The sequence below is a fragment of the Ochlerotatus camptorhynchus genome, unplaced genomic scaffold, assembly GCF_037179485.1.
Source record: "Ochlerotatus camptorhynchus isolate MF236.1 unplaced genomic scaffold, CSIRO-AGI_Acam_v1.1 ptg000038l, whole genome shotgun sequence".
Taxonomy (NCBI): domain Eukaryota; kingdom Metazoa; phylum Arthropoda; class Insecta; order Diptera; family Culicidae; genus Ochlerotatus; species Ochlerotatus camptorhynchus.
This window is the reverse complement of record NW_027040529.1, coordinates 220,113-239,394: the sequence shown is the minus strand read 5'-3', so window position 1 is coordinate 239,394 and position 19,282 is coordinate 220,113. Positions and strand designations below refer to the sequence as shown.

General features: G+C 41.7%; 1 protein-coding gene across 1 annotated transcript in view; it reads left to right on the top strand.

The window, feature by feature from the left end:
* Nucleotides 1-229: 229 nt before the first annotated feature.
* The window catches only part of Gyc32E (Guanylyl cyclase at 32E), a 54,869-nt gene continuing 35,816 nt past the window's right edge, over nucleotides 230-19,282 (top strand). Inside the window, exons 1-8 of the mRNA XM_065234590.1 lie at nucleotides 230-502; nucleotides 4,104-4,234; nucleotides 5,056-5,167; nucleotides 5,238-5,420; nucleotides 5,481-5,598; nucleotides 5,665-5,811; nucleotides 5,880-6,036; nucleotides 6,117-6,207. Of these exons, the coding sequence (XP_065090662.1) occupies nucleotides 230-502; nucleotides 4,104-4,234; nucleotides 5,056-5,167; nucleotides 5,238-5,420; nucleotides 5,481-5,598; nucleotides 5,665-5,811; nucleotides 5,880-6,036; nucleotides 6,117-6,207 (1,212 nt within the window). The remainder of the gene's footprint in view (nucleotides 503-4,103; nucleotides 4,235-5,055; nucleotides 5,168-5,237; nucleotides 5,421-5,480; nucleotides 5,599-5,664; nucleotides 5,812-5,879; nucleotides 6,037-6,116; nucleotides 6,208-19,282) is intronic.

Sequence of the window (19,282 nt, the reverse complement as noted above, 5' to 3'; positions counted from 1 at the left end):
AATATGTTAGTAGGACTGGACACAATTGGCTGCATGCTTTCTCACTCCAACCGTTTCCTTCAAAGTAAAAGTAAACCCACGTTTGTTGCTCTCCCGAAGACGGAACTTTTCGCAAATCAATATATATCAATCATCATCATACGCCACCAATGCAGGCGATAGACCATCTGTGCGTAAACAGTTAAACACCTATCTATAGAGGCATACCGTCCTCAGATACAGTGCTAAAATGGAGCAAAGCAATCAAAAGTTCCATCACCTCTCGGTGCTGTTATTTATGGTGGCCAAGCTGTGCTGTTTGCAGATGTCCATCGGAGCAACGCTTAGCCTCCTGCGGCAACCACATGCTGCTAGTTGCGATTGTCTGCAAATGAGTGACCATAACAACAATAACGGAAGCTGGAACATATCGCCGGTTAATGGGAGAAAAAAGGATCCGGCTTTTTCAATGGCGGAACACGAGGTTCCCATTGGATTTCTCGCAGGATACGTGCACTCGAAGGTAAGTTCAATCTACTGTAGCTGTGAACTACATACTAAATCAAATGAATAGGGTAGATGAGCCAGTGTGAACCGTAAATTTCAATTATGGTTTGTTTCTATGAGAATGGCATATGGGAATCCCATAAATACTTCATTCAACTGTGTGTTCACTATCGGTTGCAACAATGCAAAGTCAACAGATATTCTAATATTAGAATAATCCTAACAAATCAACAGCCGAGTAATTTAATTTACTCGTGATTTGATTAGTATTTGACAAATGTATACGATATCGAACTGTCGGTTATTTTCGATTAATGTGTATGCCTCCCAGCGTGTTCAGACGAGGGGGGGGGGAAGCAATAGGTGGGAAACTTGCTCTAGGCTAGGCTTATTTTTTTTATCTAATTCGTTTCTATGGAAGGCTCAATCGCATTAGCTTTACGGAGCCGATAATACATTTCTACACTTATTTCTATGTCTAGTGGGAGTTGGGCCGAATACTCGCGGCTTAGCCGAGGATAGAGGGATACATCGTCAACGGATAGGATCAGGGGAGAAGCTTGGGGTGGGATTTCATTGTCGCATCAGAGCGTTGCAGCCAGTATGTTGGCTACGCTTAGATTAATAAAAGATGTGCGTATTAATTTGCCTACCCAAAGGCTAAAAAACAGCTTTGAGATTAACCCAATAACCGAACAATAACTAGTGATGCTGGTATATTTATACTTTTATTGTGTGATTCTCCTTAATCACTTGATCATTGCAATTCTTTTTTTTTCATTTTATTTATTTCGTCAAGCCACGTAGACTTGTACAAATACATGTAGAGTATTTTTTTTTCTTTAATAGGGGAAATAGCTCTAATGTTGGCCTATGCATCTAAGATTGGGCCCATCGCTAAAAATCTGTTATTTATCAATTTTATCTAGATGACCGCGTCATTGGGACGGTACTAATGGCTATTTTTGGTCGCTATTGAAAATTTAGTCGATTGCTGAATTTATGCATGGGCCCAAATTAGGGGCATAGTATGATTTTGTCTTAAATAAAAATCAAGCAGTGTCTGCTTTCCGATTTTTCTTCTTATGCGTTATGATTCCGTATGGAGTTAAAATATTGTTTTAGTATATGGTTTCCCAGTATTGATTGTAATAATTGTAATGCATTTAATGGCCCATATTTTGCATATTTTGAGTGCTGATGTTTAATAGCAAATAAATTTTGAATTCGGAGTTGCCGAGCAGGTGTTTGGAAATTTTATTTTGATAACAGTTTTGTTAAGTCAGTGCACTGCGAAACGATATCGTTTACAAATGAAACCATTGCATATTCACAACGCTCTTTTAATGTGTGTATGTTTATTAGCATGCAGCGTGCTTTATATGTTGGAAGAGTGGATGGGTGGCCCAACCTAATTTACGACGGGCGTATAAAATAAATTGTTTTTTTTACTGATTCTAATCTTTCTTCGTGTGTGATTGAAAAGGGAGACCATACAATGCTACAATATGCCAGAATTGACCCCACATAAACAATGTATAGTGTTTTAATCGTGTATGAGTCACTAGCGGGCACAGGAATCTTGTTAAGGATGGGCAATTTTTTTATAATCTGTGGATAGGGAGTACTCCAAAGTGCGTGGTGTATAGTGTCCACCTCCCACCATTTCCCTACTGTTCAATCTAGCTAATTTTATTTATTTTTTGCTCCGGTGGTGGTTCATCTTCTTCAATGCAAACTACTTTCAGACAGCCAATGGAAATTGGCAATTTAATCCCATCGACGATGTTGACGACGATCGGTTCGTCAAATGGATGCGATAGTAGGGCTTTAACTGAAATGATACGAAAAAAAGTTCTTAAATATTCCGAGAAGAAACTCAAGGATATTGAATTTCGAGAAGATTCCGAGAAAATCAAATTTTGAGTGAAATTCCAAAGGGATTTTAAGCAAAATTTCATACGAATTCCGAGGATAATTTCTAGAAACGGGTAAGAATTTCTGAAGGATTTTCAGTTATAAGGTGTTCTGAGAAAAAAAAAATCATGAGGAGTTCTAAATATAATACCAGTGGACTTCTGAGAAGAATTTCAAAAGAGCTATTAGGAAAGTTCAAAAAAAAATCTGAGAAGAACCTCAACGATATTGAATTCCGAGGACAGTTCAAAAGGATTTCTGGGAAGTGTTCCAAGAAAATTCAGCGGATAATTTCTAGTGAATCCTGCAGATAGTTCCATGGTAATTCCGAAAACAAAACCGAGAAAATTAAATTTTGAGTGAAATTCCAAAGGTATTCTGAAGAAAATGGCAAAGGTTTGCCGATAATTTCTAGCTCATTCCGGGAATAATTTCTGGATAATACTGAGGAAATTCTACTGAAACTCAAGGGGAATTTCAATTCCAAGGTGTTGTGAGTAAAAGTCAAGAAGAGTTCTAAAAGTAATTCCAGAGCACTTCTGAGAAGAATTTCAAAAGAGTTCAAAGAGTTCTAAAAACTTCGAAAAGAACCTCAGGAAATTCTGATGATGGACTTTTTCGCAACAGTATAAAATTTAAAGACAGCTTTTGGATTCCCTTATTGAAAAGTGGGTATTAGTTTGCCATAGAACCTTGGTAGATTTTCGTCTCACTAAAAATTCGTCTAAGAATCTTCTCTGAAAATTTCAAGTCATTTGTTACCGTTGTTAAAAAGTTACAGCAGCTTATGTGCGTTGCAATAAATTCGGGTTTGTCCTTTATATCATCTCTAAAACATATTGAATGTTCGGCAACATTTTCTGTCACCCTAACTGGCGGTGCTTAGTTACAGGGTTGATGGCTGGCAGCACTGCTGGAGTACAAGCCAAGTGCAAGGACAAAAACAGCTTTGAGTGTGTTGGTTTATTTCCATTTAATTCCGTTATAATTGTTTATCTTTTGACAGATGCGCGTATTTCGTCTACTACTTGCAGACTTCATCAGTGTCAAGTACTAAACATCACTGATCAAGATTGGATTGATCAAGAGCAATATACTGTTTGTTCACTGCTATGCGCACTGTTTGAACCTTGTACTTGTCGACGCAGTGTGCATGCGAAAGGAGAATGCGATTCTTATTAGTCATTTATGTCGGTTTGTCGGTGCTATCACCACCATATGACGTGACTTAGGCTGGTGGTTGGATTCAGCTGAGGCAACAACATTGCAGCAAATGGCGCCGATATAGATCTTTAATATATGGTATCACTGAAACTTGCACAATGGGAATGGATGGTCACTCCCTGCCCCATTCAGTTGGTTCATTGTGCAATTTAACTAATTCTGATTAATCACGGAGTAGCAACCATTGATATGTGCAGTCAATCTAAGCTAAATTAAGCTAATAGTCCGATTTTTGTGTTGAATAAGCTACAATTCACCTTTTAACGATTGTTGAGATGTATCGACAGAGATAATTTTTTTAGCTGCAAATGGCACACCTTTTGATGTTCTAGTTTTTGATTGAGCATTATTCTCCGAACAATAAAAATTGCTTATTGGAACACTCCAGCTGTCAGACAAATTTTATATCGCAATTGATTAATGAGTGTGCTCATCACCATGCAACTAATGTGCCATTAACACGCCATCATCCGCAGGTCATTCTCGGAGCCCTGCTGTTGGCAATCGAGACCATCAACAACGATACCGCGTTGCTTCCAGGAAGGAAAATCATACTCAAACCCGTAGACATCGGAGCCCAAAAGTCTTTAAAGGCTTTTCCTATCAGGTATGAAAGTGACGTGTGAAGCAATTTTTGATTGATTTGTTACACTTGTTGAATTATTATGATCTCAGATTGTGTTCTATTGATTATTGTATGCTTCATCATTTTGTTTCAGCTCAATTCATTTCGATTTGTTTTTCGGTATGTTATGGATTCTATCACAAGTCCTACGTTTGTATGATTACTCTTCATGTAATGAGTGTTGATTAGAGTGATGCAAAATTTTGTATTTTCGCTTCACAGTGCTCAAATTGAGTCCAAGCCGGTTGCTGATCATCTTCTGACAATTTAAACTCAAAACCGACCGTGACATGATTACCTGAGTTTTGTTAAAAAGATATAAATATTTGTGTGAAGAATAAATAGATGCTTGATCATTCATAAGATTTCCAATCTCTTAAGTACAAGGTTCATGGAATTCCTCCACATCGCGTTTTCACTGGAACTAATCTCACCATCCAGAAGTCATACAGATGTGAAAATTAAACGCGATGCTTGGATCTCGCAGCAAACATGTAGATTAATTTTGAACTTTTTACTTTAAAATGATTGCCTGAGAAAATTTCCTACAATAATAGCTATTGATCTTTCTCTCAGAGCAATATAGAAAAAGGGTAGAATAGAATGAACAAAAGGTTTGGATTCCCGGTTTGTTCATAGTCGGTTTGTAACCAAACGAGTCCAAATTTTGAGAGGCTAATCAGGACCCAATTTGGAACCATTTATGCGCTGTGGAGCGAAAATTTCATATTTTGCATAAGTCTTGAGTTCATTGTCTAGTCAGTTCATCATTTTACCAATTGGCTCCAAAATTCAATCACCAGGAAAATGACAGAGATGCGTGATGAAGGGATTGTGGCATTCATTGGACCAGATGAAACGTGCACTACTGAGGCATTGGTTGCCTCTGCCTGGGATATTCCCATGATATCGTATGTAAGTATCTTAATGGATTGCGGCAACCGATTTACGTTCTCTAACAAACGTCTTGATGCAAACCGTATAGAAATGTGCCGATGCTGCCGTTTCCGACAAAACCGTCTACAGCAGCTTCGCCAGGACTTTACCCCCGGCTACAAAGGTTTCCAAAAGTGTGGTTTCCCTGCTGATGGCTTACAATTGGCACTGTTTTTCCATAGTGGCCGGTAAACATCCCGCTTGGAGTATGGAAATTGCACAGGCCATCAAGGTATAAGGGCGACGCAGACAATTAATTTCACAGTCATTAATTATGCGTTTTCCTTCCTAGGTGCAAGCTGAGGGAAATAATTTAACTGTCAATCACTTTCGCGAGTACTCCGATTACATACCGTCAAAAATTTACAAATTACAGAATATAGTTGACGAAACATATCTTACCACGAGAAGTAAATATACATCACAGAAGGGAACGATTCTACTCCTAGGTTGTAACAAATTGCTTTCCTCTACAGTCTACATTTTCGTCGGGGACTACATCGAGATGGTAGACTTTGTTCGCTGCCTTCAAAATAGGAACCTTCTGAGCAGTGGTGACTACATGGTGATATCAATTGACGACGAGGTCTATGATCCGAACATGAAACGTAATATTTATCAAGGTAATCGAGCAGACTGCGCCCACTAGGCCGCGTCCCATTCGCCAAACAGTAACGATATCGATTTTCAGAGTACTCGGATTTCTATCAAAAATACATTCGCAATTCAAAGGAAATGTTCTCCAACCGGAAGCGATACAACTATAAGGATATACAGGAACGACTGCAGGAAGCGTTCCTATCGGTGCTACGCATTTCACCACTTTTTCCGATGAACCCTCAGTACAAGTGAGTTTGGTTTTTTTAGAGTCGTTGATGGTCGTGGGGTAATTTGCAAGTATTTATGACACACTTTATTCTCACAACAGAAAACTATGTCATCAAATAAAGTGGTACGCAAGACAGGAGCCCTTCCGGGTACCGCTACCTACTAACCCGAAGATATTTCAGGAAATTCAGGTATGATTGTTAGAAAAAGGTTTATATTGATACCTAAAGCAGACAGTGGGAACAATTCTCGGTCCAATCGAGACTATTTTCGGATTTGACTACTTCAGGCAGCTTTTGGACAACTTTTTAGCTTCCTTTTTCAAAGGCACACATAGACAATCTTTAAACTTCCTTTACCAATATTATGTATATAGTCGATCATAAAAGTAGTAATCATTTTGGCACAAAGTAAAGGAAAGGGCACCGATACTGATTTATTAAATCGACAGTGAGCATGCATAAGGGCGTAAACGCAATTATCGATTCTCTTCGTCGATTTTCTCTTTTGTTAATAACTCGCTTGGATTAACATTTCTCGGTGCGTTTGTTGTTGCTTTTGATGGCCAATACAACCTGTTACAGCACTTTTTTGGACACATTCAAAAAAATTGCTTCCCTTAGCTGTAGCAATTTAAAGAGAAAATCTACGAAGAGAATTGATCATCTCGTTTACGCCCTTATGCATGCTCACTATCGAAATGCTCTATATTGACATCATTATTGGAAGTTCAAGTCTGGAATCTTAGAAATAACATCTCCGTTCAATATCAAAGATTAAGTTACTCTTAGGAATATAAAAAAATTAGAAGATGCAGGCCTTATAAATCTGTTCGTTCGAAATACTCTGTCATAATAATTAACATTGACGGAGGTTCATCTATAAAGAGTATTAGCTATTACCCAAAACCAAACAATTCGAATAGCACTGCACTCAATTTGCATGTTACTGCAAGTAAAACAAATGTAGATTCGATAAAAAAGATCTGTCCTTTGCAAGTTTCTCATTTCGAAATCAGAGCCTTCTACAAAACTGCCATATGGCCGGTAAGAGCCTAACGTCAAACCGGGAGGTGATTGATCAGGATCTATGATGAATCAAATTATTATATCACCAAAAAATTACATGCAAAGTGGATTCAGATTTTTTTTGTGACTCCCAATTACTGCATCCTGCAAATCAATTGCAATATCAACAATTTGATTCAATCAAAACATGCGAATTGCACTTACAAAAAAGTGAATTTATCTGGAATAATTAAACTAATCTGACTAATACTATACTACAGAATTATTGTGAACATAACATGAAAAACCAGCTGCAGTAACAACGCACGCATTTTGTAAGGTTCATATATCAGGCGTAACATTTGATAACGGCACAAAAGCATTTGTAAAAAAACTTTCTAAGACCCTTTACACGCTAACCAAAGTACGCCCACACAAACCAATACCACTTTCGGAACGGTGAGAGTTGCCCCTATCCGATGATGTTGCTGGTTTGCGTGAGCGTACTTCGGTTCGCGTGTTAAGGGCCTTATCAAATGTTACGCCTGATATAATACAGTTTGAGTAATGCGAACTACATTTGGACAACCATATATTTTTCAAATTACATCACGGAATTAAGAAGTAAACCGTATTGCTCAGTGATTTGATTAATAGTACTAGAGACAGATATCATCCATAAACCAACCCCGGAATATCTTGGTAACTTAACACTGAAACAAAGGGTAATGATACAACATATTTACCTAGAGAAAAAATCCATAAAATGGAACCTAACAATATTTGAAACTATTTCAAGCTAAACATTGCATTAGGTCCTAAGTAACATTGACAGATTCTCTTCGTCGACTTTCTCTTTGTATTCCTACAACCATGTAAAGACATTCCCAGGTATTTTCAGCACACATATCGATAAAAGAAGCTTTTATCTAGCATCTAATACGACAAACATAACAAGAAACGGTTATATGCTCAAGTTAGAAACGAAAGAGAAAGTCGACGAAGGGAATCGATCAATGTTACTTAGGACCTAATGCAATGTTCAGCTTGATTTGCATTAGTCGAGGGGGGTTACTCCAAGGTGACTACATATAGGTGTTCTAATGTGTCAAATTCATAATTCAGACATGTTGGATTTTTGTATGGGACAGCGACCGAGTTTGTTTACAATTTGCACTAAAACCGCACTTCCCCCCCCCCCCGCGACCTCCTCGCCTATATAGTGACAAAGCTGTATCACCATTTATATACCCACCATGGGTTAATCTATGTATGATGCAGGAGAAAAATGTGTTTTGCTGTGGTTAGCTGCGCGCACTCTGAGTAGATATAAAGAAGATTGATGACGATTCTGAAGATATCCTATAAAAAGATGATGCAGCGATGCAAGTAGATGCGAGCAAAGAAAGAAGATTTTTCAAAGATTTATTTGCTAGTGTTAGATTTGTTGAGCACCTTTAGATGAGATTTAGATGTGTTATTGTAGCATCAGTAGTCTTGATCAATAGCAATAACAAAAATCGAGGTCAATGTATAAACAATATTGTCAGCCCCAGGAGATATGAAATTTGAAGAAAATTCATCAAAATCACCATGGGAGGGTAGATCATTCGACCCGACCAGCCTACTCTAGTTACCACCAGCACCATACAGCATAGTGGAGCACCATAGTTGCCACGTAATCAATTATTCAAAATTGTTATGCCTACGAATCAAAAGCAATGTCGTGTGTTTGATTTCCTTTCATTATCATTTATACATAAGCCTCATAGCTTAGCTGTTAAGATATGCTGATGAAATAAATCAGTTCTAGTCAGACCACAGAACAAGTATGATCTAGAAGATCTAGATGATCTAGAAGAAAATAAGAAATTCAAAAACCTTTTTTAAAAAACGCTAACTTAGTCCTAAGTTGCGTAACTGTAGTTATATGAAAGACACGGAGACCAAGCGGTAAACGGTTTTTGGTTACTTTGCAAGTTGTACAAATTCGTAGGTGGTACAAATCCTAGACCATTGTTTGAGAGTATTGCCACCAGGGTTGTTAATCAATAACTCGATAACGTTTTTTCGATAACGCCTGCTATGCGAATTTCCCATTGCAGACGTTAACGAAAAGGCGTTATCGAGTTATCGATTAGGGGCCATGCATTAATTATGTCACGCAAAACTTAGGAAAACTTTAACTTCCCTCCTCCACTTTCGACACGTTTTTCCTATACGTAATACATTGCTTGTCAAAAAAATTACAACTCCTCTCGGCCCTTAGAGTGAACCCTGATTGCCATCTCCGTCCGTTACCGTATTGACCGAGATTTGGGATTGATCTTGGTCTCTTAGATGGAATAACCCTATCTCCAATTATCCAGAACTGTCCTGGCCACGTCCTTGCAACTGATGAGGAAGGATTGTTTGTTCGACACTTACTTAAGAGGGATGCAGTGAACTTGGAGGTTTGTTAGTGGGGAGGGTAAAGCCATGGGATACGTCCGGTAAACGTTGCTGGCAGATTTATAATAGCAATGGGGATAGAATATGGTATAGTGAAAAATTGCAAGGAAGGAGACGGGCCTGGGATTGAACTCCCGACCTTCTAATCAGTTAGCAGAAACGGTAAGCTACCGAGCACGTCTTGCGACGACCAGTTTTACTTACTGAGCAGAAAATCGCAGAAGAAGGAAGTTGTTGCGTTAACTGGAATAATTTAGAAATTAGCTAAAGGATTTAGGAATTGGCTAACTTTTAGAGAGTATACTTGTATTGTAATTGTATACTGGATCCTGTTGGTAGAAAACTGCTAGCTGGATAATTAAATCCGCAGTTCTTGGCAGACGGCTTCGTCGTCTGGTTCATAAGCTGAGAATTTTGGTGCCGTACCAGGTTCCTTTTTCCCTTGGTTTGTTTTCCGTCGATCTTGATTTCTGTACTCAATACCAATGCTACCGACGCCAGAAAGGCAGCTCCCACACCTGGACCAACGGCTTTACTTCCCTTCCGAAGGAAGGCGTGATCAGAGATTTTAAACCTCAGAAAATCCCGGCGGTGCCGACTGGGATTGAACCCAGGCCTTTTGGGTGAGAGGCAATCACGCTAACCACACAATTAGAATCATCATCGACTTCGGTAAATTTTACCGGAATCTCTACAGCTGAACTGTTTGGTAAAATACAGTTTAATTGATTTAAAGCAGGCCTGCCCAACGTACGGCCTGCGGCCTCGTTAATCTTTGTCAGACGAAAATTTGGAATCATGTTTGCGAATTTTGGTGACAGTTTTTTAAGATCAATATACAATATACGAGTGTTGGAGCCATCGGGCTCAGAAAAAGTCTCAAATACTCTAAGATATGGGTGTTTTCGGAACGGCGACCACGCGGCGATGCCAAAAATCGATGTTCAACGCCATTGTGGAATCCAATATGGCAACCATCAGGAAAAGTCTCAAATACCCTAGAATATACACTGATAGAAATTCTGACTTTTAATAGTGATGTAAACATTCATTCACGTATTTCATTTCCCGCAACCGAGCAACTTGTAAACAGCTTTTGTATACAATATTTGCATGGAATGTCTCAGAACTTTACATGATATATAATGTAAACTTATATGATATGTGCTTAGAGATGAACCAGCCTAAAACGCTGTCCAGACTGGAGAGTTATAACATGTTATAACGGTTGTCAAATAATTGCAACACAGAAACTACCATCAAGATAGCGCTATAACATGTTATAACTCTGTAGTCTGAACGTACTATAATACGCTATCTTGATGGTTGTTTCTGTGTTGCAAATATTTGACAACCGTTATTACATGTTATAACTCTCCAGTATGTACAGCGTTTAAGGCTGAAAATCTCGTTAATAAAGGAAAAAAAAAATATATGATACTCACCAAAAAATTCTGAATTTTACTGGCGATGTAAATTTATACATGTAAACTTCCTTTTCACGTAAACTAGCAGCTTGCAAGAAATGTTGTAAACAAAAGTGGACAGTTGCATACAATATATGGAATATTGCATGACATGTCTCATAAATTTACACGATCTATAATCTAAACTTGTATGATATATGACGCTCCATTAATGTGCATCGTAGTAACGGAAATTTACACTACTTTTTTTTAGCTGTCTATGTGACGCTCCATTTATGTGCATCATACTGAACAGAAATTTACACTACTTTTTCGAACTGTGTAGGAATTTTCGGAACGGGGACGACGCGCAGATGCCAAACATCGATATTGGACACCATTTGTAGGGTATTTGCTACTTCTACCGATTTCAGAAGCCGCCAGCTTGAATTTAGAGATGGCGTCGGACATCGATTTCCGGTTACTAGATGTCACCCCGTTCCAAAAATGCCCACGGTGTTTGACAGTATTTCACAAGCTGCCAACTTAGATTTTAAAATTGCGTCAAACATCGGTTTCTGGCCTGTAGACGTTACTGGGATTTTGAAAATACCCACATAATGGGTCATCTTGCATTTCAAGACAGCGTCTGACATAGATTTTTGGTATCTACGTGTCATCCCCGTTCTGAAAATACCCATATTTTAGGGTATTTGACACTTTTCCTCAAATCGGAAGCCACCGTCTTGGATTTCAAGATGGCGTCAGATAACGATTTCTGGCTTCTAGGCGTTACCTTGATTCTAAAAAAATACGTATGTATGGGTATAGTATTTCCCACCTTTTCTTAAAGCGGAACTTACCATTATGGATTAAAAAATGGCGTCGGACATCGATTTCCGGCCTCTAGACGTCGTCCTGCTTCAAAAAAGACCTGTATTCATGGGTATTTGACAGTATTTCCCTCTTTTTCTGAAATCGGAAGCAACCATCTTGAATTTTAAAATAACGTCGGACATCGATTTCTGGACTTTAGACGACATGCCGATTCCAAAAAAATACCAATATTGATGGGCATTTGACAGTATTTCCCACTTTTTCTGGAATCGAAAGCCACCATCTTGGATTTAAAAATGGAGTCGGTCATCGATTTCCGGCCTCTAGAGGCCATCCCGATACCTAAAATACCAATATTGATGTGTATTTGACAGTATTTCCCACTTTTTTCTGATATCGGAAGCTGCCATCTTGGATTTCAAAATGGCGTCGAATATTGATTTTCATCCTCTATACGTCACCCCGATTAAAAAAATACCTTTTTTCATGGTATTTGACAGCATTTCTCACTTTTTTAACTGGAAGCCACCATCTTGGATTTTAAAATGGCATCGCATATCTATTTTCGATCTTTAGACGTCACCTCGATTCCAAAAACGCCCATATTGAAGGGTAAACAAACCACCCGACAATGATAAATTTGACATCCACGTGCACAGGGGACTCCCTTAGCTCAGTCGGTAAAGGCGTAGCTACAAAGCAAGACCATGCTGGAGGTGGCTGGGTTCGATTCCCGGTCCGGTCTGGGAATTTTTCGGGTTGGAAAATTGTTCGACTTCCCTGGGCAATAGAGTATGATTGTAATTGCCACACAATTTTACTAATGCAAAAATGGTACAAGCATCGAAAGCTCTCAATTAATAACTGTGGAAGTGCATCTAGAACACTAAGTTGAGAGCACGCTATAAGCTAAAATGCGATAAGCATTATGCTTGAAATACGAATAAGAAGAAGAAGAAGAATCAACAAAAGTCAGGAAAACTGCACGAATTTGGATCGAGTAAGTAAGTAAGTTCATTTTACAAAGAAAGACGAAATGAACACGTCAATTCAAAACAAACAGCATGAAAAGTGATCGAAAGTGGTTCTATGTTCTATTGATGTCGAAGGTGATCTGCTCGATGATAAGACAGAATGGTTGTTGCTTCGATTAAGTGGACTGTATTTGTTATCGGGAATTCGGAATCCGGATTTTCCTTTCCGAGAAGAGAAAAAACGCGACTCGTCATCTAGAAAGATTATACGTCAATGTTTTATTATTGTTCTTGTCTGTCGTACAAAGGTGTGTAGAGTCTAGTTTGCGTTTGGTGCACAGAGTGTACCTACGGTTGTTGATCGTGTGTGTATTAGAGATGCTCAAGTAGCCGAACATTCTCCCCGGCGTTGAAATGTAGATTTCAATTCTCCTGGTCTAACGGCAACAAGCAAACCTCTGTTACTGCCCGCTTGAACTCTACTCCATTCGCCGTTCTCACCGTAACGACACGTGTCACGCCATCATCTCCAGAGTGTGTTGCTGTAATCCTTCCTAATGCCCATTGCAGAGGTGGGGTGTTCTTATCCACGAGCAGAACTAGAGCATCCTTCGAAATCTTTTTCGTTCTTAACCATTTAACTCGATTCTGGAGTTCCGGTAAATATTCCGCAATCCATCGTTTCCAAAAGTGCTGAACCATAGTTTGCATCAACTGCCATCTTGAGAGAGTATTCTGCTTCAAATCCAAGTACGACGGTTCAGCTACAGCTTGCATCTCACGTCCAATCAAAAAGTGCGCTGGTGTTAAGGCTGTGTAATCGTTTGGGTCATCGGAACAGGGCGCCAGGGGTCGTGAATTAAGAACCGCTTCAATTTGTGTTAGCGTGGTGTACAATTCCTCATAGCTGAGCTTCCGATTGCCGACAATTCGAGTCAGATGATGTTTGACCTGCTTTACACCGGCCTCCCAAATGCCACCAAAGTGGGGGCTCCGTGGTGGTATGAAGGACCACTCAATCCCCTTACCGGTGCAGTAGCTCGTGATTTTTCCGGTGGCACACTGATTACGGAGCAGCAGCCACAGTTCGTGGAGTTCGGTTTTGGCCCCGACAAAGTTAGTCGCATTATCGGAACGCATCGTTTTCGGGTATCCACGTCGGCTCGTAAATCGTCTCAGGGCCGCAAGAAACGCATCTGTCGTCAGGTCAGAGACCAATTCAAGATGTATGGCACGTGTCTGCATACACACAAACAAGCTCACGTAGGCCTTCGTGATAAGTGGCTTACGCGCAGTGGATGACGATTTGATCCAGAACGGTCCGGCATAGTCGACGCCGGTATTTGAGAAGGCTGGAGCAGGTCTGATGCGATAAGACGGTAAGTCACCCATCATTTGTGTCGTCTTAAGCGGGTTCGCTTTGAAACACAATACACAATTCCGAATCACCTTACGAATCGTAGTTTTCACATTTAGTGGCCAGTATCGTTGTCTAACGATCGCAAGCAGACCCTTCTGCCCGATGTGCAAGTTCTCCTGGTGCAAGTATCGTACTAGAGCTTCGGTGATCGGATGTTTCGCTGGGAGCAACATCTGATGACGGCTATCATAGGGAATGAAGGCTCGTTTGATACGCCCTCCAACTCGTAAAATACCATGCTCGGTGTCCAAGAACGCCTTCAATCCATTTAGTCGATGCTTCGTTTCAACACCGTCCGTCAGTGCAGCAATTTCAGGTTGGAACATTTCATGTTGAACCAAGCGTATTATCAACAGAGTCGCCTTCTCTGTCTCTCGAGCAGTGAGCGGTCCCTTCACCACCTGCTTCTTCTTGGACCTGATGTACTTCACAAAGCGCACCAAGTAGGCCATGCAACGCACAACCTTGATGAAGCTGCTCACCTTGTCAAAAATCTGCATTCGTTCAGTAGGTGCAGACAAAGCCAGTACAACACCATTCCGCATTTCTGGAAGTTCTTCATTCGGGATCTCATCTTCATCCATCGTCTCGATGACGGCACGGTTGAGCATAGGGGGACCATTCCACCACATCTTAGATTCCACAAGTTTCTTCGGTTGCTCTCCTCGGGATATCAAGTCGGCTGGATTTTCGTGCGTAGGAATGTAGCGCCAGCTGCAATTCGGGGATAATTTCTGAATTTCACTTACCCGATTCGAAACGTAGGTGTGCAACTCTTGAGGACGTTTTCTGATCCATGCCAGTACAATTTTCGAGTCACTCCAGAGGTTGGTCGACGTGAAATCCAACTCCGTAGAATCCAGGAACTTCTCGACTAGTCTAGCAAGCAGTACAGCTGCCAGGAGCTCAGCACGAGGAGTGGTGATGGCCTTATCCTTCGCTTTTTTCTTTGGCAGTATGCGAGACTTGCTACAAACCAGCATCATATGGATGGTACCATCTGGGAGAGCGGCACGTGAATAGAGACATGCTCCATACGCTAAGTCGGACGCATCCGAGAATCCGTGAAGTTCTAGTTTGAACGAACCTTTCCAGGAGATCCACCTCGGCAAGTGCACCTCATTCAGGATCGTCATTTCCGTTCGAAAGCTCCGCCATTTAGAACCAACATCGTTGGGGACTGGTTCGTCCCAATCAATCTGCATCACACTAACTTCTCGCAACATCAGCTTCGCAATCGTAATCACCGGACCGAAGAAGCCCAGCGGATCAAAAATCTTGGCCAGCTGACTTAGAAGTTTTCTTCGGGTCACGATATCCGAATCATCTTCTTTAAAAACAGACACAGAAAACCAGTCTTCAACTGGATTCCACGTCACGCCTAAAGTCTTCACAATCGTCTTCGTACTGTCATCCGTAACTTCGAAAGAGTTTCCTTGTAGTGAATTAGGAACATCTTGCAGAATATCGGAGTGGTTTGCGCACCACTTGTGAGCGCCAAAGCAACCTTTTGCTAACAGACTTGTCACTTCTCGTTGCAATTGACACGCTTCAGCTAGAGTATCAGCACCCGTCAGGATGTCGTCCATGTACGTACCCTTTTTGATGACCTTGGCGGCTTCCGGAAATTCGTTCTCGTGATCCAGGGCTGTTTGCTTGAGCGCCATGGTAGCTTGAAATGGTGATGATGCCAGACCATACGTGACCGTCAGTAGCTCGTAAACGGTCAGAAAATCATTTCGATTGTACCGCCAGAAAATTCGCAGGTAAGGATGAAGGCGAACTTGTCGAAACATCTTGGGGATATCCAGCGTGAAAACGTACTGAAATCCTCTAAATCGAAGTAGGATGGTGACGAGGTCCTTCTGGATAGTTGGCCCTGTCATCAGAACATCGTTGATCGAAACGCCCGTAGACGTTCTAGCCGATCCATCAAACACGACTCTTAGTTTGGTCGTCGTACTGGTGGGCCTCAACACGCAGTGGTGTGGTAAATAATACACCGAGTCAGGTTTCTCGCTCGGATCCTCCTGTACCTCTCGCATGTGTCCGAGCTGCTCATATTCTCGTAAGAATTGAGAGTACTGCTCTTTAAGTTCCGGCTGCTTCTCAAGTTTTCGCTCCAGATTCAGGAACCGCTTCAGGGCCATCTCACGCGAATCGCCCAATTCGTGCTTGCGTTCGTTGAAGGGATGCTGTACAACGTATCTTCCTTCCTCTGTTCGTTGGTGTGTGCGCTGAAAATGATCCAAGCACTTCTCGTCATCCGCCGTGGGAGATAGGCGGATCTCGTCGCAGGCTTCCACCTTGTAGAAACTTTTCAGCAGTTCGATGAGCGGCTCGTTTTCCTCGGAAATCTGGCAGAACGTGCGTGCAACAATAGGGGCATCGTTCGCGATCATTCCTCCAGCAATCCACCCTAGCTTGGTGCTGGTCAGCACTGGAAGATTTGGGCCGAGTTCAATTCGGTCATTCTTCAGCAGATCCCAAAAGTATTCAGCGCCGATAAGCATATCGACACGTCCTCGCTTATAGAATGTCGGATCGGCCAGCTCTTGTTTGCTCGAGATAGGCCATTCCGAAACATCAAACGATTTCACCGGCAAGTCACCAGTGATCCGGGGGGTTACCAACAGGTCCAGGCCAACAGTGTAGCTTCCGTGACACGACTTAATGGTGGTATGCAGCATACGGCGAATTCGTGTATTATTGCCGTTCAGTCCGCTAACTGTGTAGTCAGCAGGTTCCAGTTTCAACGAAAGAAGGTTTGCAAACCGCTCCGTAACGAAATTCATTTGCGATGCGGAATCCAGGAGCACTCGGCAAGGGTACGGAGTGTTGAACAAGCCATGGGCCAATACCACGGCAGTCGATAGCAGAGTCTGCTTCTGTGTACCACTGACACATGCGCACAGAGTCGTCGTCCCCGCTCGGTTGCTGACGTTTGGATCCCCCTCGGATTTCACAGCCGGTGTCGCTGGATCTTCTGCTGGTTTCGTAGCGGTGGAAACTTTGCTTGAAGTGTCCTCGACGTGTAGCAAGGTGTGATGCTTTTTTCCACACTCACGACAGGAATGTGTCGAGGAACACGCACTGGTACGATGGCCTTTCGTCAGGCAATTGAAACAGGAACCGCACTTTTTCAGCACATCGTATTTTTCACTAACACTTTTGTTCTTGAATGTTTCACATCTCCATAGTTCATGGTGTGCCTTGCACACTTGACACTTATGTTCATTTTTCGATTCACTTGTTGACACTAGCGTGTGGCTCTTGGCCACTGCTTTTGTTTTTACACTCTCCGTCGTCGGCTTCGTGTCGATTTTCTCATATATTCGACACTGTTCTTGTAAGAATTCCAGCGTGGCAACATAGGTCGGCAGAACTTCCTTCTTCTGTCGAGCCTCCCAGGCGACACGTAGTTTTTTGTCCATCTTCGCCGCAATGAGATTTACCAGCATCTGTTCCCCAAGCCCAGCGACTGGCAGATCAAGATTCTTCAAGGCCTCCACGTTCTTGGTGCACGTGTCGGTCATTTTCCTTATGTTGGCTGCATTTTCTTGTCCAACTTTCGGTAGGTTGAACAGGTTCTCGACGTGCTTGTCGATAATGATTCGCTTGTCTTCGAATCTCTGCTTAAGTACCATCCACGCAGCATCATAGTCGTTGTTGTTAACTAGATCCTGGTCAATGATACCAGCCGCTTGCCCAACAAGGCAGTTCCTCAGGTGGTACAATTTCAATGCTGGGTCTTCCTGCTGATACCGGTCCATGACGGTGGTAAACATGGACTTGAAGGAGTACCACTTCTCATACGACCCGTCGAAGGTCGGCAAGGGCACTTGTAACGGTGGAAGATAGGGCTGAGCCGGGAACATCAACTTCTGGAATGATTTCTGGAGTGCATCCGCCGAAGGAACGCAGGTGAGGGAGTTACTGCTGCAGCTGCCGCTCGCTCCATCGACATGCTCAGTTGCATCACCACGTCATTGTAAAGCGATTCAAATTCGATGTATTTCTCGATTTGTTCCGCTCGACGTTCATCAGAGAGGGGTAGCTCGTAAATCTTGTTCTGAAACTCATTGTACTCGCGGTAACAATGCTCCACCGTCTTTTGGTGAAGCTGCAGAAAATGGATGTTCATAATGTTCGGATTCGGTTCTTCAGCACTATGCCGTAAAGCACTTCTCACTCGGGTTAACTTCCCCTTCACTGCCCCTCTCTGATGAACCAGCACTTTTATTTGATCTTCCATTTTCTTCGCTTCTTCTTTTTGCTTCTGTTTATTTTTCTGTTCGCTGATCGGTGTTCTCGGTGTAATAACTTTTTTAACCGGCGGTGTTAAAAACATCTTCTTTTTCTTCCTTCTGAAGATTCACATCACTTCGATCACGCGCCATTTGCAAAAAATACAAAGATAACCAAAAAACACTAAACACGTCCAGAAGGATTCATTTCTGTGGCGACTTTACCACGCCATTTGCAAAAACAATTGTCAGACTGTTCTTATTTCACTTCCAGCGTCGATTAGGAAACTTTTCCTCCAGAGCGACCGCCATGTGCAAAAGCAGCTAGCGCTTCGCCACACTCGACCGACAGCAACGGACGAATGTTCAATTTCTATTTTTCACGTGAAAAAACAACACTGCCTCGAACTTGCACCGATCACTAGCAGATCCGGATCGATGGACCACAATGTTGCTTCAATTAAGTGGACTGTATTTGTTATCGGGAATTCGGAATCCGGATTTTCCTTTCCGAGAAGAGAAAAAACGCGACTCGTCATCTAGAAAGATTAAACGTCAATGTTTTATTATTGTTCTTGTCTGTCGTACAAAGGTGTGTAGAGTCTAGTTTGCGTTTGGTGCACAGAGTGTACCTACGGTTGTTGATCGTGTGTGTATTAGAGATGCTCAAGTAGCCGAACAATGGTTTTTAATTGAAAGTGATGGTCGACAGCTTCGACGTCACTTGACGACTTTCGATTGAAAGTGACTTTATTGGGCCCTGCTGAGTACCTCGCTGAGTACCAATGCTACCGACACCAGGAAGCCAGCTCCCACACCTGGACCCTGCCCATTGACCCATCAACTCATGGACCGGGGACCAACGGCTTTACTTCCCTTCCGAATACGTGATCAGATATGTATGCCTCAGAAAATCCTGGCGGC